The sequence below is a fragment of the Triturus cristatus genome, chromosome 8 (genome assembly GCF_964204655.1).
Source record: "Triturus cristatus chromosome 8, aTriCri1.1, whole genome shotgun sequence".
Taxonomy (NCBI): domain Eukaryota; kingdom Metazoa; phylum Chordata; class Amphibia; order Caudata; family Salamandridae; genus Triturus; species Triturus cristatus.
In genome coordinates, this window is record NC_140591.1 from 106,679,720 (window position 1) to 106,701,948 (window position 22,229).

General features: G+C 49.9%; 1 protein-coding gene across 8 annotated transcripts in view; it reads left to right on the forward strand.

Annotated features, from left to right (window-relative positions):
• Positions 1-22,229, forward strand: part of POU2F1 (POU class 2 homeobox 1) — a 668,152-nt gene that overhangs the window by 622,862 nt on the left and 23,061 nt on the right. For all 8 annotated transcript variants that reach the window (XM_085621115.1, XM_085621114.1, XM_085621116.1 and 5 more), the window contains one exon: positions 1,200-1,288. In XM_085621115.1, coding sequence (XP_085477241.1) covers positions 1,200-1,288 — 89 coding nt within the window. The remainder of the gene's footprint in view (positions 1-1,199; positions 1,289-22,229) is intronic.

Genomic DNA, 22,229 nt, shown 5'->3' on the forward strand with positions numbered 1-22,229 from the left:
CAACAGACACTGGTAGTCGCCGCTAAGGAGGAGTACTGCTATGCAATCTTTGCATAAGTGTGTGATCTACACCTCGTATGCCTCGAACGGAAAATGCTACTTACCAGTATGCATCTGTTCTTGGCATGTTGAGCTGTTGATTCACACACGCCCACCCACCTCCCCGGCTACCTTTATCTGTTCCAGTATTATCTTATTTAGATACAACATACCTGGACATCTTTTCTGTTTCTTACAAAACTCCATCATTTCCCTTCTTGGCGAAAAAACAATCTGACGATGGAGTCGATGCCCCTGTGCACTATTGTCCAAAGGAGGAGCTATCTAACCCATGACGTGCAAAGACTTTCCAGGGCAACAACAAAGTGCAAACATCCGGGCTCAACACCATAGAGGAATTGGAAACACAACTAAAGTCTGATAAGCTGTCTATTAAAATTGCATCCAGATAGCCTTGCTTAAAATTATAGCTAAACAAACTATTGCCTTTTAGAACTATAGCCTATCACTGTGAAGTGACGTCTGCTTTCATCTGGTAAATGTTCAAAAGGCTGACAGCAGTATTTAATGGCAGTGATTTAAGGCATAATTATACATTATGCCTTAAATCACTAAAATGCCTTGGTGCAAAATCAGTTGCCATGGATATTCCATTCTTATCGACAATATGACAATTGTCAGTTATGATGCAGTGTGGCTGGGATTTCTGCTTTTTGCAGTTTTATCAGACTCTCAATTTAATAGACTTTTTCAAAACGTTTCACTTAAGTCGCACATTTCGTTTTTTTTACCTGCATGATTCTTTCTTTTCACTTGAGATGAGAAAATCACAATGTGTTGGGCTGGATATCTGAAGATTATGTTGTGTTCTATGGAAACAACATCTGTTTACATTTGGGTCATGTCATAGCCTATTTTAACCAATTAAGTAATAATGCCTTTCAACCAATGAAGGGCTTGATGTATTTTAATGCATACATATAAAAGGTATAATCAAAATAAGTTAAAATGGCTGCCAAAATGAGACTTGCATGATATGCTAGCTTTGTAATCCAAAATTCATTTGTGGTCTGTTTTACTTTCTTTGCCTTCTTGTGCCCGCTGAAGGTATCCCTTTTGTACTTTTTTCATATTGCTACTCTTTCTGATGACAGTGTACTGATACAGTCACTCTTCTTTTCATTTTCTCCTTATCACAGAGGTGCCTTATTCAGTCTTAATCCAGGGACACTAGGAGGCGCTCTCAGCCCTGCTCTGATGAACAATAGTACACTGGCCACTATTCAAGGTCAGTTACTGCTGCTGAGAGCATCGCTTTTTCTTCCTTTAATTTTTTTCTTTCCATTATCTACTGTTAGTAAATTGATATAGCCTATGGAAAGCTTTGTAGAATTTTACAGGTCTGTTGTAATTAACGACAAGTAATGTCTGTTCTTTTCTCATCATAAGAACAGGCATATAAACCACAGTAAGTTTGTGATAGTATGGTGCAAGGAAAAGGAGTTTACCAGTAAACGGGCAGTATTGTGCGAGTTGTTGTCCAGTTAACCCTGTGAAAAAGCACAATACATTAGATTAGAAAAGTTTACACTGTGAAGCAGCAAAGCATTAAGCTGAATCATGATGATGGTCTTCAACTTCGAACTGAGATGCCTCTACAATGTCAGTGTCACACTCGGGGTAAGTTTCAGAGAGTGCATATTCGTCACCTTGAACTCACTTTCCAGATGTGACCCCAAAATGGTAGTCATTATGCCTTCAAATTCATAGTTCATTACGAGACCGATAATAGATGCCAGCAAGGTCCTCTGGTGGCTGAGCATGCATTTGAATGCTAATATAAATGTTTCCTTACTAACCTTGCAATAATTTCAGGATAACCACTTGCTATGTAATGTGTCCTGTGATAACTAATTGTATATACATTTATCCTATGTTGACAACTTTAACACATGGCATTGACCCAGCACTGGTGAACGATCTTCAGGCACTTCTGCAGTTAAGCTTTACACCACAGATGCACACAACTTGGAGCTTTTTTTAGGGTTTGGCAGAGCAGGAGGAACACTGCAAAGCCCTAGCTAAACAATGGTTCTCCAGCTCCATATAGTGGTCGCTCAGAAGCCTTTGCCTTACACAGCTGTCTGTCCACTACAGGACCACCTGATCATAGTGGCATCCGCCCCAGTCTGTTTTTTCCCTGACCAGGTGTGAGAAAGTGCCATCTTTCTTGCATGGTATGCCCCAACTTTTTGCTGAATTGCTGAATGTACTTTGACTGAGTGTGCCCTGGGCTCCTGCCAATCAGGTGCCCAGGTCCTATTTTCCTTCCCTAAAAACTGTGCTGAAACCTAAAACCCAAATTGGCAAACCCTGGCCACATGTCAGCCACTGGTAAATGGTACACTAGGTACCCAGGGCAGTGTGACCAGGCAAGACCTCTAAGGGCTGCAGCACTTATTGTGCCATCCTTAGAGGTCCTGTACCCTGACACAAACACACTGCCCTTGCAGGCGGAGTGTCTGTGTATAGGACAAAACAGAGTTGACATGGCACACATCCCTTTGTGCCATGCCCACAACATACACTGCCCTGGCATGCATCAGCCACCCCTCTAGCTGGGTGCCCTATGCCAGTGGTGTGGGTACAGGAGCATGAGCCCTGTGCCCCTACAGTACCCAGGTCCATTCCTGGGCACTGTAAGTGCAGTGCTGCCATTTAAGAGTATATGGTGTTGGGAGATTGTCAAACACGAACTCCGCAGCACCATGATGGCTCCACTGAAGACTGAAAAGTTTGGTATCAAACTTCTCAGCACATTAAACCCGCACTGATGCCAGTGCAGGATTTAATGTACAATGCACAACAGAGGGCATCTTCGAGATGCCCCCTGAACCTAACCTACAATCCACGTCTTGTCTGAGGGGCTGCCTAGGCTGCCACACAGCAAACATGTTGCTGGATCCCTGGGTAGAGTGCCATGCGCTCTCCTGGGCCTGCAACAATGCACACCCTGGGAGAGATGCTAGGTCTCCTCCCCCAGGATGGGCAGGGGAAGCTTCAAAGGCATGCCGCCTTTGTGAGCTTCTCCAGGCCACTTGATGTACTCAGCAACTGGCCCCTACCGGTTCTAAACCCCCACTCTGGCGGGAAGACTGGCTGGAAACCCCAGGGAAGGACAGGGGGTGTGCCAGCCTCTGCCAACCCCACCCCCAGGTAGGGGAGGCGAGGTGAAGTACATCTCCGGGCTCTCGTCATCTTGAAGATGGGGAGCCCTGCCCACCTACCCAATCAGGACTAGGCCACTGCCCCCCTCCCACAGGAGAGTGGCAGGATAGGGGGTGTACCCACCCCAGGGCAGGGACCCAGTGGTCCCTGCCCTTTACCTACCTGCAACGCCCCTAAATTTAGTATTAAGGGGCATCCTGAACCTTCCTTCCTTAGATCCAGATTCCGAAACAGCAAAGAAGATCAAGAAGAAAGAAGACCTGCCGTGCAGCTGCTAACAAGAGGAAGACACCAACTGCTTTTGCCCCAGCCCTACCGGCCTGTCGAACCTGCTCAATCCCGGCATCTCCCGTGGCCAGCAACCTCACAAACCCCGGAGGACCTAGCTACCTTGTGACTGAGCATCTGGGACTCCCACGAGCAGTGGCACTGCTCAAAGCAAGTAACTGACCCCTGGCATCAGCCAGGAACCGCGCACCCTGCACACTCTGCACCCACCAAGCCTGGCCTGTGCTGGAGTGGTAAATTAACTCCCAACCCATCCCCAACTTTAAGGGTGCACTGTACTACCATCGGCGTGCTCCTTGATGTAGGAATCGGTAATCTAACTGCTAGGTGAGTAGGGATGTTCCCCTGTGGGATCACCTTTGTGTTCAAGTTCGATCCGCCCTTGCATTCTGCTTTTTTTTAAATTGGAAGAGGTGAAGCGCCCGGACGTGCGACGGGCAAACAGGGGGAGCCCTTGTGATAAGTACTTCACTAGTGGGCCCCATGTATATTCAAAGTACTCAAGTGTCCGTTATTATGCTTGCCATAGTGATGGCTTGCCACAAGCATGTGTGCTACTGGGAAATAGATGGTGCCTCTTTTTGTTTCTGTGCCACTGCCAGTGCAGTTTATGCTGCCCCCAGGCATAGCTATAGAATTGCTCTTTCGCTAACTGTTTGTTGGTTGTGAAAGTCTGACCGTAAGCTTAACAGCATCGAGACCGGGTCCAAAGGAATAGGATAGTCTAGCCTAGAATATCTTTGATTTGTGCCAGTACTTCTGTCCAAAAGGGCCTTATCGTTAAACAATCCCACCATATGTGTTTGAAGTCTCCTTGCAGCCCGCACTCTCCAGCATAGATCAGAGGTTGTGGGGAAGAGCAATTTAAGTTTCGTTGGGTATAAGTACCAGTCGTATAGCACTTTATAGTGGTCCTCGCGCATTCCCATTGATTGATAAAATATATATATGGATCTAAATAGCCTGTCCCACTGCCTATCTGAGATTTCCACCCCCAAGCTGTGCTCCTAAAAGGATTTGTGTTGTGGTTGGGTATTGCAGAGTGTGGCCTGTAGTATTGTATAGAGACATGACATTGTATCTTTTGAACCAACCCCTGTCTTTGCCAGCTGTTCTATTAGGACCAGGGCCCTGGTGACCGCCTCTCTAATTTTACCCCTCAGCATCCAGTGTCTGAGTTGTGTGTAACGGTAGTGCTCGGTAACTGGCAGGTGAAATTCCCTCTAGCAATGCTTAAACGTTAAGATGTCCCCGTTGTGAAATAGATCCGTGATCGTACAGCAACCCCCAACTCTCCATGCTTCAAAGGACCAGGATATTGTGCAGGAGGGAATGCTGGATTGACATGTATGTGTGTGAATGGTGATGGAAAGGTGGTCAGAAAGGAGGTCCTATGAATGTCGTCCCATACTTTTAATTATCGTTTTGGTAGGAGTGCTCAGGTAGGTATTTGGTGGTAGTCCTGCTTTACGTTTCCACAGTAGGCCCCATATGCATCTCAACCCAACACTGCCCTGTCCATGTGTAGCCAGTGCATGTCCGACTCTCTGACTGACCATTTTGTGATCATCCTTAATTGAGCAGCTTTGTAATATAGGGACATCTCTGGTAGGGCCAAACCACCTCTATTTTTTGGCAGGTAGAGCTGTCTGTAGGGCAGCTCTGCCCTACGTCCTTGCCATATGAATTGCATGATCATGGATATCACAGTGGCGAAGAAGCCCCGTTCAATCGCTATTGGAAGGCCCTGGAAAAAGTATAAAAGTCTGGGCAATGCCATAATAATCGCGCCTGGATGCGACCTATCCAAGATAAGTATAATGGCGTCCACCTGCAGAGGTCCATTTTTAATTGGGGGAGAAATGGGGGTTTGTTCGCCTTGTAGAGATCCTTGAGTCTAGGGGTAATTTTTATTCCTAGGTAGGTAATTTCTTTTGTTGCCCACTGGAACTGAGTGGCAGCAGCCCGAGATTCAATTTCTCTCTGCAGCAATGTGAGATTCAGCATGTAGGATTTCAATAGGTTCACCTTGAGGCCTGCTACCCGTTCAAAGTGCCCCAGATCCTCTATCACTGCCTTCAGAGAGGATTCTAGGTCCGTCTACCAAAGCAGCATGTCATCCGCAAACGGATATTTTGTGCTCGTCTGCACCAAATCTTATGTCCTGAATAGTAGGTGCTGCACTTATTCTCGCGGCTAATGGTTCAATACTAAAAGCAAACAGTAATGGTGAGAGGGGGCATACCTGACGGATCCCTCTTCTTGATGCAAAGGTTTCAGGACTCTCACCATTGACTAGTACCCGAAGACTCGGACATGTGAAGTTAGCTCTAATCCTAGCTATGAATTAGTCACAGAATTCATATTTCTTTAGTGTGCAGAATAAGAAGGGCCAATCCTCCCGGTTGAATGCCTTTAGCAGCGTCTAGCGCCAACAAAAGCACTGGAGCAGATTTTGATGTACATTCTCGACCAGGTGGAAGACCCTTCTGAGATTGTCGTGAGTTTGTCGGCCCTGGATAAACCCTTATCTTAATGTATTAGTTCAGGCATTAGTTTCTCCAGCCTGCTGGCCTAGATTTTCGTGTAAGTCTTGGCATCCAGCTTGAGGACCGCTATAAACAACACAAGTGAAGATTTTTCCCTGGCTTGGGCAGGACTGTGAGAGCAGCCTCACACATACATGCACTGTTCCCAGCTCTGGGAATTCATTGTATTGGCTCACTAGTTGTGGGATTAGTTCTGTCCCAATTGCTTTATAGAAATTGGATGTTAGTCCGTCTGAACCCAGCAATTTATGTGGTTTTAGGCTTGCTATGGCCCGGCTGACCTCTTCTGTATCTATTGGTTTCCTCAGTGCCTCATTTTGTCTCGCTAACACACTCGGGAATTCTACCTCCCTCAGGTATTGGGTTTGCTACGTCCCCTCATAGCTGTCTGCCTTGTAGAGAATTCTGTACAAATTTCCAAAGGCTTAGGTGTTTTCTAAATCTGAGGTCACCATGTTTCCTCTTGGTATTATGTCTCCTATATCTTCCTGTTTTCTTTGGAGCCTACGCTGTTTGGCAAGGTGTGTGCCTACTTTGTTTCCCCACATGGATTCTGTGCATTTTAATTGTAAAAGGGCAAGTTCAGCCCTATTATTATGTATGTCATTTAACTTTCCCCGTAGTGCGGTCACCTTTCATTGTAGGCTGATGATAAAGCCCTTCTTATTGGCCTGCTCGGCCTCCATAAGCTCTGTTTCTAGGGTCAGTCTATCCTGTGTCCTTTGTTTATTATAGGCCGCGTGGAGAGCTATATGCACTTGCCTCGAGACACTGCCTTGAAGGAGTCCCAGTTAGTAATCGGGGAAGTATCACTGGGATCGTTCAGAATGAAATAGTCCTTAACAGCTGGGGAAAACAAGCTTTTATATTTTGGTGGTGCGGTCTCACAAGCTAAAGTCAATGCGACCGGTGCGTGATCAGACATAGTAATCGGGTGTATGGAAGTGGCCTGTAAAGCAGGGGCTAGGTTCTTGCAAAGATGTGGTCAATCCTGGACTATGTCTGATGCGAGTGAGAAAAAAAGGTTGTGTCCCTAGATGTGGGGCAAAGCATGCACCAGGCATCTAGCAAGCCCATTTATGTAAACTCCCTTTTCAGACTTTTGGTGAAGGTGCTTGAGGTTGCCCTCTGGGGTTGTGTGCTGTCTAGGCAGGGATCCCATGTGAGAGTACAGTCTCCCATCAGGATGATTTCTCCGTCTGCGAACCCTACAAGCAATGTTAGCACGGAGGTCAGGAAGGTGGCTTGATTAGGGTTAGGTGCATAGACAGAGGTGAAAATCCTTAGTCGGCCATGTAACCAACCCTTAACCAGGACTATCCTTTCCTCTTTCCGTTTTGCTACCCTAAGTATGAAATTTAAGGGAGCTATGAAAAAATAGGGCCACACCATTATGTTTAGTTGGCGCTGACTATCTCTATACGATTGGCCCCGTGTCGCAGCCTGAGTTCTTCCAATCTTTTTATATTTGTTTCTTGTAGAGCTGCCACATCATATCCCTGGTCTAGGAGGTATTTCCATAATTTGTCATTTGGAGGGTGAGTTAAGTCCCTTGGTGTTTAACGTGAGTGTGGTAAGAGCCATCATGACCTACATTGTGAGGTTATACAGTATTGTGTAAGCTGTTTATATTGTCTTTGGATGAAGCCGCGCTCTCCCTGCCCACATTGTCATCCCATTGATCTTCTCTTCTATTGTATGTATGCCTCGCCTGTATATGATAGTACTTGTGCACCCACCCTTAAAATGGTATACACCCCTGAGTTAGAAACATAAGGGTCAACAGGACCATGCAACTTATTAATTGCATCATTAACTAATTTGTTTACTAGACTTGTTGTAGACGTATTGGTCCAAGTCCACATGTGGCAAGCCTAAGGGTCTCAAGGCTCTGGGGGCCTGGGGGAAGATTAAGCCAGCTATTGCCCAGAGTCGTATGGTGCTGGGCAGAGCTGCTGCCGGATATCGAACCATGAGCCCTGTGTTCCGGAGTCAGCCGCCTTGGCCGTTGCACCACACCTCTCCCACGTAAAACTCTGGAAGGAAATTTGGTCCCTTTGTCTCGCTGTCTGTATCACTACCTCTTTCATCTTAACAGAATGCAGCCTGGCTAGAACATCTCTTGGTAGTCCATTTCCTCCAGACATGTGTGGGCCCACGCTGTGGATCTTTTCGATTTTAATCTTCATGCCGCCCGGACCCAGCACTTCTCAGAACAGGCCCCCCACAAATGTCTCTAGGCCAGGTCCTTCCGCTCCTTCCTCCAGGTTGCATATTCGTATGTTATCCCTTCAGGCCCTATTCTCAAGGGCTTCACATTTCAAGACATTGTCTTGTAGTTGTTCAGATCGTTTACGTCATTTTTTCCATCTAAACCGCTCTGTGTTCCAGGTCCTGCATTTTGGCCTCGCTGTCCAGCGTGTGTTCTTTGAGTCAACATCTTGCTGCAGGGATGTTGGCTTGCCTTAGATGTCTGAGAGGAGGGCCTCCGGGAGGCCTCCAAGTCTGCCTTGAGCTCTTGTCGTAGTTCCTTCTTGAAGTCTCTCAGTGAGACTAAGAGGTCTTCCTTGGTAAGTGCCATACTTTACTGCGTGTTCCTTTTGTCAGAGGTTCCCCTCGTCTCTGTCGGTGCAAAGTAGCTGGAGAGGCTGTTTGTCTGAGTCTTTTCGGATGGCATAGTCTGTGATGTTTATCGGGTACCCCCTACGCTCGTGAGTTGGTCCCCCATCAAGGAGGATGATTGTGCGTAGGATCTACTAGTTCAGGAATTAGTCTCTTAGCCCCAGGACTCTTTCCACCAGGAGGAATGCTTTTATACTATACTGCCTTAATAGTAGTAAGGGAGCCTCAAATATTAGTGACCTTATTGTCTGTCCTTCTGTGAGTCCTGGTGGGAACGTCCCTCACTGGGTGGACTCATTTATCTCTCGACTGAACATGGCTGTGCCGAGTTCTAAGATACTTTCCCAACTTGAGTCTTAATTATGTCCATGTGTGGCCCTTTCCCTCAATTGCTATGCCTTTTGTTATTTTCTCTCAGGTGCAGCAGTGCACAATGATTTCTGTCCATCCCTTTACCTGAGCTATGACAAGCGGTTATGCTGCCGGATCTCCTGAAACGTGGGGGTATGTTTCACTGCAGTACAGCTTCCTTCGGGTTTGCATTATCCTCCCTGTGTTTGGTGTATTTTTGATCCTCTGTGCCACATGCATTGTTATTTCCAGCGTCCTTAAATGGCAGGAAGCTGCTCAGGGTGTTTGCATCGGTATACTCCTGTCGCCATGTTCAGGTCAGGCAGCGAGGGGGGCCCGTTACTGTTGGATGAGGCTTGGATTGTCTTGCTTCTGGTATCGTTCTCTTCCCCTGGTAAGTTGCGATTTATGACGTCCCACCCTCCACTCAAGGAGGCACTCGCCAGTCTCTCCTGTTCCACCAGTCTGCTCTTTTCTCATTTTGTCACCATTTTAAAGTCAGATGCAGCTTGTCGCATGTCTTATATCTCGGGATGGAGGATTCCGGAGTCAATTCTCTGCAGGTATCGGTCCTGGCCTGTCTCCCTGAGCAATCATTATTAATTTCCTGCATCGTTTCTTCACGGTTGTGGTCTTGAGTAGTTTGCGGTGTCCCCAAATCCCAACTTCAGTCCTCCGACAGGGGAGTTGTACCCCTGTACTTATTACTCTGATGGGATACGTCGGGAACCTGTGTCCTTCTGTCGCATCGCTTTCCTCTCTCCGCGGCGGACTCCCTGTCCCGTTTCTTCCTTCACGACCGGGACGCGGCAGCGTGGTGTGAATCCAGTGCCATCAGCTTCCAGAACAGCTCTCTACCCCACGCTGTCAGACTTGTCCAGTACTGCAACCGTCAATCCTCGGCCTTAGAGTGAGTTATCCCTTATTTGTGCTCCAATCTGTGATTTGTCTAATAATATCGCCGCGGAACCTCGTCGGATTATGTCCGATGAGCCATCTTGGTTGGTCACGCCCCACCATTTGTTTTTTGATTAGAGGAAACGGGCTTCCTCTTTTGGAGTTTATTTTCTCTAAACAAATAGTATTTGCAGGGCTGGCGCTTTAAGCATGGTGTTGGTTTGTCCAAACTTCAATACCGAGTTGGGACCGCCATATTGGCGGCTCACATTGCAACACAGAGATCCCTGGCAGGTAGAAGGAGATCTCTAAACAGTGGCCACTCCTTCATGATCTAAATGACCTCCCTTTATATATCCTTGTAGAATTACCTACGCTACCAATAAAAATGAAGCATTGTTCGAGGCATATGAGCTGCAGATTGTACACACTGCATAGATCCCCATCTGGTGTTGGGCTTGGATGCTTGCACTTTGTTGTTGTCTTGGAAGAGTCTTTATAGTCACGAGGTAGGTGACTCCTCCCTTGGACGATAGTGCGCATGGACATCGAATCCATCCTCAGATTGTTTTTTTTCCGCCATTGGGTTCGGATGTAACTTTTGCGCTCTGGTTCGGTATTTTATTTTCCAAATCTTTTCGACGTGCAAACTATCTACAACTCGACGGTGTTGTTTTCGATCGCGTGACCTTCGAAGCGCATCTCAACTACTTGATTCCAGTCGTTGACGCAGGCCGTTGGGCCTATCTGCGCCGTTCAGGCATAGAGCTCGTGAAAAGGACTCAATTTAAAAAATGCCCCCAGTGTGGAGTGAAATTCCCACACAGTGACCATCTCAAGGTCTGTAACCTGTGTCTCTCGCCCGAGCACGACGAGAATAATTTCCAGGCCTGCTCCTCTTTTCGATCGAAGAAAACCATCCGTGAACGCCAGGCCTGACGACACATCATGGCACAGCAAACAGCTCCAGCACCAGTGGACATCTTCGACGAAGGCCCGATGTCCCGGAGGAGGATTCTGAAGACCTGCAAATCGTGTCCGAAGCAGACGAGTCAGACTCAGACGACCACATCACTCCTGGTCAATGAGTGAGTACAACTGCCCCTACCCCAACTCCACCCCAAAAAAAGAAGGCCCTGGTCAAGACTTTGCCTGCAGGCCCTAGTCGCGACCGAAAACAAGCTTCAGAAGCCCCGCCCTTGGGCTCGGGTCTGAAGACAAAGGACAAGCCTTCCGGTAACTCGGGACTGAGCAAACCGCATATCAGTGTCCCGCAGGCGCCTTCGGCACCGAAGACGGGAGACCAACCTACTCCCAAAAAGAAGTCGGAACCGACAGCCTCGCCAAAACCTTCGGAACCGAAAAAGATTTCCGGCTCCATAGCTAAGCCAAAGGAACCTAAACCTACTCCTAAGGTCTCGGAGCAAAAATCCAAACCTCGCTCGGACCCGAAAAAGTCGGCGCCAAAAGCTTGTTACTGAAGAGGAAGAACTGTTTCCACTGGATCCTGTCGATCCCAAGCAGAAAAAACTGCATATAGACCCTTAAACAGGACATGTGGCTGCTGTTCCACCCAAGAAGAGGAAGCTGGACACACCAGACACTCCTACAGTGCCCGAAAAGAAAAAAGACTGTGCCACTTCACCTATAAGACCCTCTTCTCCTGTTTCTCCTTCTCAGCCTGTTCTTCCTCCTACGCCTGTCTCTCCTCCGTAGCCTCCAAAACTTCCACCACATTCCCCACCACCACACGAGGATAATGATGATGATTTAGGGGGTGGGGTTGTCAACAATCACCCTTTCACTGATCCTGATGACGATACAAACGTACCACAGGACGATTGGGACGATTATGATAACCCAGTAGGGTCCCCTGACCTCCCTGATCCTCAGCCATATCCAACAAAACCATCTCCCCCAGACGACAATATTGGTTTTGTACAACTCGTAAATAGAGCTGCTGTCTACCATGATGTCCACATGCATTCAGACCCTGCAGACGAGGACTTCCTTCTAGACACCTTTGAACAGTCCCAGAAGACTGTCCAAACCCTGCCTATGCTAAAAGGGGTCATTAAACATGCCCCAGACATATTCAAAGACCCAGTGAGGGCTAGAATTCTCAATCCCAGGATTGACAAAAAGTATAAGCCCGCCCCCGACGATCCCACCTACATCAAGGGGTGTGAGAAAGTGCCATCTTTCTTGCATGGTATGCCCCCGCTTTTTGCTGAATGTACTTTGACTGAGTGTGCCCTGGGCTCCTGCCTATCAGGTTCCCAGGACCCATGTTCCTTCCCTAAAAACTGTGCTGAAACCTAAACCCCAAATGGCAAACCCTGGCCACATGTCAGTCCCTGGTAAATGGTACACTAGGTACTCCCAGCACCTTGTGACCAGGGAAGGCCCCTAAGGGCTGAAGCACTTATTGTGCCACTCTTGGAGGCACTGTACCCTGACACACACACACTGCCGTTGCAGGCTGAGTGTCTGGGTACAGAACAAAACAGAGAGTCGACATGGCACACATCCCTGTGTACCATGCCCACAACACACACTGCCCTGGCATACATCAGCCACCCCTCTAGCTGGGTGCCCTATGCCAGTGTTGTGGGTACAGGATCATGAGCCCTGTGCCTCTACAGTACCCAGGTCCATTCCTGGGCACTGTAAGTGCAGTGCTGCCATTTAAGAGTATATGGTGCTGGAAGATCGTCAACACAAACTCCAAAGCATCACAATGGCTCCACTGAAGACTGAGAAGTTTGGTATCAAACTTCTCAGCACATTAAACCCGCACTGATGCCAGCGCAGGATTTAATGTGCAATGCACGACAGAGGGCATCTTAGAGATACCCCCTGAACCTAACCTACAATCCACGTCGTGTCTGAGGGGCTGCCTAGGCTGCCACACAGTAGACATGTTGCTGGACCCCTGGGTAGAGAGCCATCCGCCCTCCAGGGCCTGCAACAATGCACAATGCACATCCTGGGCGAGGTGCTAGGTCTCCTCCCCCAGGATGGGCAGGGGAAGCTTCAAAGGCATGCTGCCTTTGTGAGCTTCTCCAGGCCACTTGCTGTACTCAGCAACTGGCCCCTACCGGTTCTAAACCCCCACTCTGGCGGGAAGACTGGCCGTAAACCCCAAGGAAGGAGAGGGGGTGTGCCAGCCTCTGCCAACACCACCCCTCAGGTGGGGAGGCGAGGTGAAGCACATCTCTGGGCTCTCCCCATCTTGAAAATGGGGAGCCCTGCCCAATCAGGACCAGGCCACTGCCCCCCTCCTACAGGAGAGTGGCAGTGGTCCCTGCCCTTTACCTACCTGTAACGCCCTTACATTTAGTATTTAGTGGCACCCTGAACCCTCCATCCTTAGATCCAGATTCTGAAACAGCAAAGAAGATCAAGAGACGAGAAGACCTGCCGTGCAGCTGCTCACAAGAGGAAGACACCAACTGCTTTGGCCCCAGCCCTACCGACCTGTCAACCTTCGAACCTGCTAAACTCCGGCATCTCCAGTGGCCAGCAACCTCACAAACCCCGGAGGACCTGGCTATCTTGTGACTCTAAGCAACTGGGACTCCCACGAGCAGTAGTACTGCTCAAAGCAAGTAACTGACCCCTGGCATCAGCCAGGAACCACAAACCCTGCGCACACTGCACCCGCCAAGCCTGGCCTGTGCTGGAGTGAACAAAGACCCCGAGGACGTCACCCCAGCGACTGTGACCCCGAATCCAGCACCCAAGGACCCACCTCGACGCTCCTGACGACGCCTGCAGCCTCAGAACCAGGGACCGCGACCAGCCGAGGGTAAGATTTCCCGACACCAAAAGGCACCCCGGCACCCTGCGGCCCCCTGTGCCCAACTCTTGGGTGCCTACCTATCCTCCAACTACCCAACTTACCTCTCGAAGTTGTGGTCACACCTGAAGAATCTTCGTCCCCAAGTTTGCAGCCTTTGTTCGTTTTTGGGCTTCTCCATTGCAATCCATTGAGTACCCGACGGCTCAAAAGCACCCTGCACCCAGCCGCCCGAGTGCCCCTGGCAGTGCAGTCTCTACTCTGCTCCCCCATTTGCCCTGAGCAAGTGACCAGAGCCCAGCTCCCACAGCCGCGTGGCCTCCTAGCCAGCAGCCACCAATCAAGGGCCCCCTGCCTCCCATAGGATAACATTTGGTCTAACTCACTCTGCACCCGGCTGCCCCTGTGCCGCTGAGGGTGTAACAACTGTACTGACCTGACCCTGGGAGACCCCTGAGTCTATGCCCAGAACCTTAACTCTGCCAGTCAAGTACTTACCCAAAAGCCGATAACTCTTTTCTTCCATAGGGTAACATTGACTGGTTTCACTTGGAAATTCTAAATTTTAAAATATTCACCTAATGCCATTCGAGTAACGAAAACGAAATTACTCACCTGCTATCAGGAGAGATCCCAGTGCTGGATCTTGGTGCCCAGCACTGACCCTGAAAAGTAATTACCACCATACTTACCGCTAACCCAATTTTCTGTAGTAGGGGATCTCTGTGTATAGTCATAATCTAGTGAATAGTCCCGCCCATGTGCGTGGACCCCGGAGCAATAAAAATAATCTCTAAAAGGTGACAAATCATGCAGACCTGCATACACCTTTAAGAGAGAATTTAATTTAAAGACAGATAATGCAGCCTATACCCACAGGCTACACTGTCCAGTACTTCAACTAGAATTCCACCAACATCCACAAACAGCACTGCATGTCTAGTTTTTCTCCACATAGGAAAAAACCCTGCCTCTACCAGCAAAAGCCTCTGGAATGATAGAGAGGAAGGAGTGGACAGACAAGCCCCATAGGCTGCCATTATGTGGCTTGGAACAGGATACTGTGCCTTTAAGAAAACTTTCCAGTTTTCCAGAACTTTCCCCAGTATCCCAGAATGCCCAGCAGGTCCCATTTACTTTCAGTTCTTTTTTCCGGCTCCTGCTAGCAGGACCCTGGAGCATTGAGCTCTCCCCTTTTCAAGGGTTTAATTGAGATTTTGGCAATTTTTGTCACTTTTTCTTGTGTTTAGTAGCTGGTACTGTCAACATGCCTGGCTTGTTCGTCAAGTGCCCAGAATGTGGTCGAAAGAAGGCTAAAACTGATCCACACAAGGTGTGCATTGGTTGCCTTCCCCAGTCCCACGTGCCTGAAAGCTGTACCATCTGCCACTCGTTCTCAGCCAGGACCCTGAGGGACAGAATGAAAATCAGGCTTCAAGTTCTGGAGGAACGAAGACTGAAGGCACCAGGTGGGTCTGGAGGGGCTGATTTGGCCCATACTGAGGCCTCTGGGGGGCTCCCCAGGGGCAGGAAGACCAGTAAGCGCTCCCACTCCCCGTCGAGGGCGTCGACGGCGACGTCGAGGAGGATGACCACCGTCTGTTCGCCGTCCCCCCAGGGCTCTGGGGAGAAGCGTTGTCGACGATCGCCGTCGAGGGACCTGCATAGGCCGCCGTCGACTACATCGGCGTCGTCGGTGACGACGCCGTCGTCGGCTCCGTCCAGCGGTCGTCGTCGAGATGGGACCCGGCGTCAGCATTCGCCGTCGAGGGATCGCAGCTCGCCGTCGATGAAGAGGAGAAGGAGATCGACGTCGAGACGCTTGAGGTCGCCGTCAAGGCGAAGGTCGCCGTCGAGGCGAAGGTCGCCGTCGAGGCGAAGGTCGCCGTCGAGGCGCAGATCGGCGTCGAGGAGAAGATCGCCGTCGAGGCGCAGGTCGCCGTCGAGGCACAGGTCGCCGTCGAGGCACAGGTCGCCGTCGAGGCACAGGTCGCCGTCGAGGAGAAGATCGACGTCGAGGAAGAGAGAGTCACCGGGATCGGTGTACTCGGTGGTGTATACGCCTCCTCGGATGCCTCCGTCGCCACCTCCTCTCCCGCCTCCGCCTCCACCACCTCCACCACCACCTCCACCACCACCTCCACAAACTCCTCCACCACCGCCACCTCGGCCGCGGACGCTGCCTCCGCCGCCCCAGCCTCTGTCGCTGCCACGCACCCCTGTGGGACCGCCGCCGGTTCCCCCGCGGTCGGTTTCCCTTCCACGGTACCCGACTCCGCCGCAGGGGACCCCGAAGCCACGACGCCCATGGCCGCCTGGACCAGCGAGACCGGCGGACAGGCTGAAGCCGAAGAGGTCGCGCTCCCGCTCGCACAGGAGGAGAAGATCACGGAGCCGTGGACGGTCCTCGTCGGACTCAAGACAACGCCGTAGGAGGTATAGGTCCAGGTCGCGCACGCGCTCCTCGGACAGAGACCTTTCCCCGACGCTGTCGGACTCCCCGGGGACGAGGGTGTCTCCGGTGGATGACTTGGTCTCGTTCCAAGAGGTGCTGTTGCGAGGGGCAGCAAAGTTGGGTATCACGGTGACGGTTCCAACACCCACGACGTCCGTGATATTCGAGACGCTTCATAAAAAACACCTGTCTCGCCCCCTACTGCCTCTTGTACCAGGACTGGTGGAACCCGCCTTGGAGCTGTTCCTCACTCCCGCGACGACGAAGGCCGCTCCTTCCAGGCTCATGAAAAAGTACAGGGCCCCGGAGTCGGATCCGTCATTTTTGAGAGTGGACCCGAAGCCGGATTCGGTGATCGTGACGGCGGCAAGAAAACAACATGCGACCGCCCCGTCCTCCACGGTTCCACCCGACAAAGAAAGCCGCTGGCTGGATTCTGCGGGCAGGAAGGTGTGTGGTACCGCCGCCACCACCATGAAGGCGGCGAGTGCAGGGGCTTTGTTGGGCCGTTACGACCGGGCCCTGTGGGAGTCCCTGCAGCAATATGCAGACCTCCTGCCTCGGGACAAGAAGGAGGACTTCTTGGAGACGGTGCGCGAAGGCATGCTGGTGTCGAACCAAATGATCAGCGCATCGGCGGACGTATCTTTATTGGCCGCCCACGCCTACTGTCATGGCGTCCACCAGCGGCGCCATTCGTGGTTGCGCCTGACGTCCCTCAAGCCAGAGGCGCAGCAAAGAGTGGCCAACCTGCCCTTCTCGGAGGAAACCCTGTTCGGGAAGCATGCGGACGATGAGATGGCCCGCATGAAGGCTGAGGCGGAAACCCTGACGGCCGTCGGGTTGGAGAAGGCCGAGAAAAAGAAGCGCCAGTTCCAAAGGAGGTTCGGGTCGTCGGGCAGAGGGCGTGGGCAGGGCTCGGGACAGCAGCAGCCACAACAGCAGCAGTTCCGCAAGCCCTTCCAGAAGCGCCAGAGGGGTAGAGGAGGCCAGCAGGCTACTACCACAACCAAGGGCCCGGCCGGGTCTCGGCCCTGAGCGGTTACTTCCCCCTCAACCGTTACCCACTCCAGTGGGGGGAAGCATTCAATTTTTTCCGGCAGAGTGGAGAAAAATTACTCAGGACAAGTGGGTGCTGAATATTGTTTGCAATGGACACAGTCTTCGGTTTATCAGCCCGCCTCCAGCGATTCCGCCGGTCAGCTCTCGATTCCAGCTGAGAGAGCTCCAGGCGGAGGCAGACATCTTGTTGAGAAAAAAGGCGGTAGAAGAGGTACCTCTGTCTCAAAGGGGAAAAGGTCTGTACTCTCGGTTCTTCCTCGTTCGCAAGAAGGACAAGAACGAGTTCAGGCCCATTCTGGATTTGCGGCAGGCAAACAAATGGATTCGCAGAGAGAAGTTCCGCATGCTTTCGTTGCACCAGATTTACCCTCAGCTGCAACGGGGAGACTGGCTCTGTGCCATAGATCTACAGGATGCGTACTTCCATGTGCCCATAGCGAGGAAGCACAGGAAGTTCCTGCGATTCCAAGTCGGCGCCAATCACTATCAGTACACAGTACTGCCATTCGGGCTAAAATCTGCGCCCAGGACCTTTTCGAAGTGCATGGCGGTGGTGGCGGCACACCTGCGGAGGAACAAGGTGTTTGTCTACCCGTATCTGGACGATTGGCTGATCAAGGCATCATCCTTTGCGGAAGCGCAAGAACACTTCCGATGGACGTGCGAGCTCTTGCACAAGCTGGGGTTACACGTCAACATGTCCAAGTCGGTCACGACTCCGGTCCAGTGCATACAGTACCTGGGGGCCTCCATCGATACGCGGTCAGCAAGCGTGTCTCCTTCGGAGGAGAGACGGTTATCACTCCTTCGGAAGGCTCAGGACCTCAGGACTGCTCCATCGACGACAGTGAGGAAGGTGTCTTCTCTACTGGGATCGATGGCCTCCTGTATCTTCCTCACGCCTCACGCTCGGTTACACATGAGACCACTGCAGGAGTGTTTGGAGGATCAGTGGGATCAGTGGGATCAGAGGACAGGCTCTTGGGACGACAAGATACGTCTGTCGCTGCATGCTCTTCAGTCTCTGAAGTGGTGGTGTTCGGCGGAAAACCTCCTCAAGGGGGTTCCCTTCCACAAGGACATTCCCACGACGAGTGTCGTGACGGATGCGTCTCTCCAGGGCTGGGGAGCGCATTCCGGGGACTTGCAGATTCAGGGAAAGTGGTCTGCTCTGGAATCGACGTACCACATCAATTTCCTGGAACTCAGATCTGTCTTCCTGGCACTGAAGGCCTTCCTTCCGTCCTTCCAGACCAACTCGCTGCTGATACAGACGGACAATACAACCACGATGTATTATCTCAACAAGCAGGGGGGGTCGAGATCGCGCACTCTATCGCAGGAGGCGCAGGCGATCTGGCGCTGGCTGCTGGCCAGAGGACTGACTATTACGGCCACGCATCTGCCAGGAGTGCAGAATGCTCAGGCGGACGCCTTGAGCAGGCTGATTCAGGAAAACCACGAATGGGTCATAAACGACGAAGTACTAGGAGAAGTCTTCGCAAGGTGGGGGACTCCAGACATAGATCTGTTCGCCACCGCCGAAAACAGCAAATGCCGAGACTTCGCATCCAGGTACTACCAGCGGGGGACGCTGGGGAATGCGCTATGGATCGATTGGTCGAACAGCTTTCTGTACGCTTTTCCACCCATTCCCCTGATTCCGGCGGTGCTCATCAAGTTGTCCCAGTCCAGGGCGCGGATGATCCTGATCGCCCCGGAGTGGCCCAGGCAGTGGTGGTTCACGGACCTTCTTCACCGGTCTCTCCTTCCTCACATGCGGTTGCCGTGCAGGCCGGACCTTCTCACGAAGTTCAGGGGGCGGATGGTGCACCCCAGCCTCTCGTCTTTGAGTTTGGCGGCATGGCTCCTGAAATAGTGCAATATGGCCATCTGAATCTACCAGACGATTGTATGGACATTCTGAAGGAGTCTAAGCGCCCTTCCACTAGAACATCCTATGCTTACAAGTGGAAGAGGTTCTGTATCTGGTGTAAGTCCAAGAACTTTGATCCGACAACATGTAAGGAAGATGTCATCCTTCCATACCTTTTACATCTGGCGCAGTCTGGCCTTAATTTCCATTCCATTAAGGTTCATCTGGCTGCTTTGACTGCTTACAGGAAATGCCCTTCACAGACTTCCTTCTTTCAGATCCCTGTGGTCAAGGATTTTTTGGAAGGCTTGAAGAAAGTGTTTCCTCCCGTCAGACTTCCCTCGCCTTCCTGGGACTTGAATGTGGTGCTGTCCAGACTGATGAGGGAGCCTTTTGAACCCATTCACAAGGCTTCATTGCAGCACCTATCCTGGAAGGCGGCGTTCCTAGTGGCCATTACATCGGCCCGCAGGGTGAGTGAACTTCAGGCATTATGTTGTCAAGAACCTTATACTGTATTTCATGCTGCTAAGGTTGTGATGCGTACTCACCCTAAATTTCTTCCTAAGGTTATCTCTGAGTTTCATGTCAACCAGACCATAACTTTACCTACGTTCTTTCAGAATCCCTCTTCGCCAGCGGAAAGGTCTCTCCATTCCCTGGATGTTCGGAGGGTGTTGAAATTTTATCTGGATAAGACCAAGGATATTCGTAGGTCTGACCAATTGTTTGTTAATTATGGCTCAGTCAGGACTGGTCTTGCGACCTCTAAGCAGTCCATTTCTCGGTGGATTGTGTCCTGCATACAATTGTGTTATCAAAAGGCTAATAAGACCTTAGGGGGTAAACCTAAGGCTCATTCCACCAGGGGCAAAGCTGCCGCGACGGCTTTGCTGCGTAATGTTCCGATTGCGGAAATCTGCAAGGCGGCCACTTGGAAGTCGGTCCATACCTTTGCTGCGCATTACTGTCTGGACACGGATGCCAGGGCAGATGCTCAGGTTGGGCAGGCTTCGCTGCGAAATTTGTTTGCACAGTAGTGGTAGTGTCTTGTGTGCTCTCCACCGCCTTTGTTGTGTGGCGATGGGCTTGCCATTCTATTCACTAGATTATGACTATACACAGAGATCCCCTACTACAGAAGGAGTAGTTTCTTTTCTGTAACTCCAGTTCTGTAGTAGGGGTATCTCTGTTATAGTCATAAGCGCCCGCCCTCCTCCCCGGTGGAGAGATACTTATTCACATGAAGAATGCTACAGGTCTGGCGTGCTACGCCTTCAAAAAGAACTGAAAGTAAATGGGACCTGCTGGGCATTCTGGGATACTGGGGAAAGTTCTGGAAAGCTTTCTTAAAGGCACAGTATCCTGTTCCAAGCCACATAATGGCAGCCTATGGGGCTTGTCTGTCCACTCCTTCCTCTCTATCATTCCAGAGGCTTTTGCTGGTAGAGGCAGGGTTTTTTCCTATGTGGAGAAAAACTAGACAGGCAGTGCTGTTTGTGGATGTTGGTGGAATTCTAGTTGAAGTACTGGACAGTGTAGCCTGTGGGTATAGGCTGCATTATCTGTCTTTAAATTAAATTCTCTCTTAAAGGTGTATGCAGGTCTGCATGATTTGTCACCTTTTAGAGATTATTTTTATTGCTCCGGGGTCCACGCACATGGGCGGGACTATTCACTAGATTATGACTATAACAGAGATACCCCTACTACAGAACTGGAGTTACAGAAAAGAAACTACTCCTTCTTCCATAGGATACCATTGGCTGTTTTTCTGTGAAATTTCTTCAAAGTGTTGATTTTTGCAAACTACAAATATTCTTAAAAAATCGCACCAACTGTGAAAACGTAATTACTTACCTATTTCAGATAGATGTCCCAGTGCTGAACCTAGGAGTCCAGCACTGGATTACAAAAGTAACGAGCACATACTTTACCTGCAACTTGAATTTCCTTCCATAGGATAACATTGCCTGGTTTTTGCTGAAAAAGTTTCGAAGTGTCGATTTTGCAAACTTACAAATATTCGTTAAAAATCGCCTGTATAACCAAAACGCATTCTCTCAACTGTTTACAGGTGGTGCCCCAGTGCTGGATCCAGGATCCAATACAGAGTTAGAAAAAGTAACAATAACCCCACTTACCTGCTAAGTGAAATTCCTCCCATAGGATAACATTGGTGATTCTATGAGAAAAAGTTTCTAAGTGTCAACTTTTAAAATACCAAAATATTGCTTAGAAATCGCTACTGTAACCAAAACGCTTTTACTCAACTGTTTGCAGGAAATGTCCCGGGACTGAATCCAGGATCCAAGTGGTTAGAAAAGTAATCCTCAAAGTAACTAATTGCATTTAATTATAAATTCCTATTGAGCTCAATGTATTATTGTGTTTGAAATTGTGTTGCCTATTGCAACAATTGTCTATTGCATTCAAAAGCCTACTGCATATTGAAAGTATTTATATAAAGCCTCTCATTCAGAAAAAGTATATTTTGAAATCTATTGTTGGTTCTGATTACTGCAATGCCCTCCTGATAGCCAATGAGTCCTCACTAGACCGCCTGCAGGTGATAAAGAACACCGCCGCTCGCCTGATCCTAAATAGGCCCTAGAGATCAGTCTCTCTCCCCCTCCTTCATCAACTACATTGGCTGCCCATACGACAACGCGTGAAATTCAAGATATGTTGCCTTACTCACAAAGCGATTTGGGGAAATTGCCCCTCCTACTTGGTGGAGAGACCCCACACCGGACTCTGTGCACCAGCTCCAAATCGCTCCTAAAAGTCCCCAAGATAAAAAAAAGTAAGAACAGGAGGAAAATGCTTCTCTTACCAGGCTCCTCGCATCTGGAATCAACTCCCGCTTGCCTTAAGACAATGCCCTGATCACTGGAAGTTCAGGAGAACTCTGAACACTGCCCTGTTTCTAGCCTGACATCCCGATCAATGCTTCACTGCAACTCCAGAGCGCTGAAATACCCTCCGGAGGGTGATTCATTGCGCTATATAAACAAATCAAAAATAAAACAACCATATATTTTTATACAAAACCATTGGCCTAGAGTTCAGTTCTTGAGTGTGTGAGACCATTTGTTG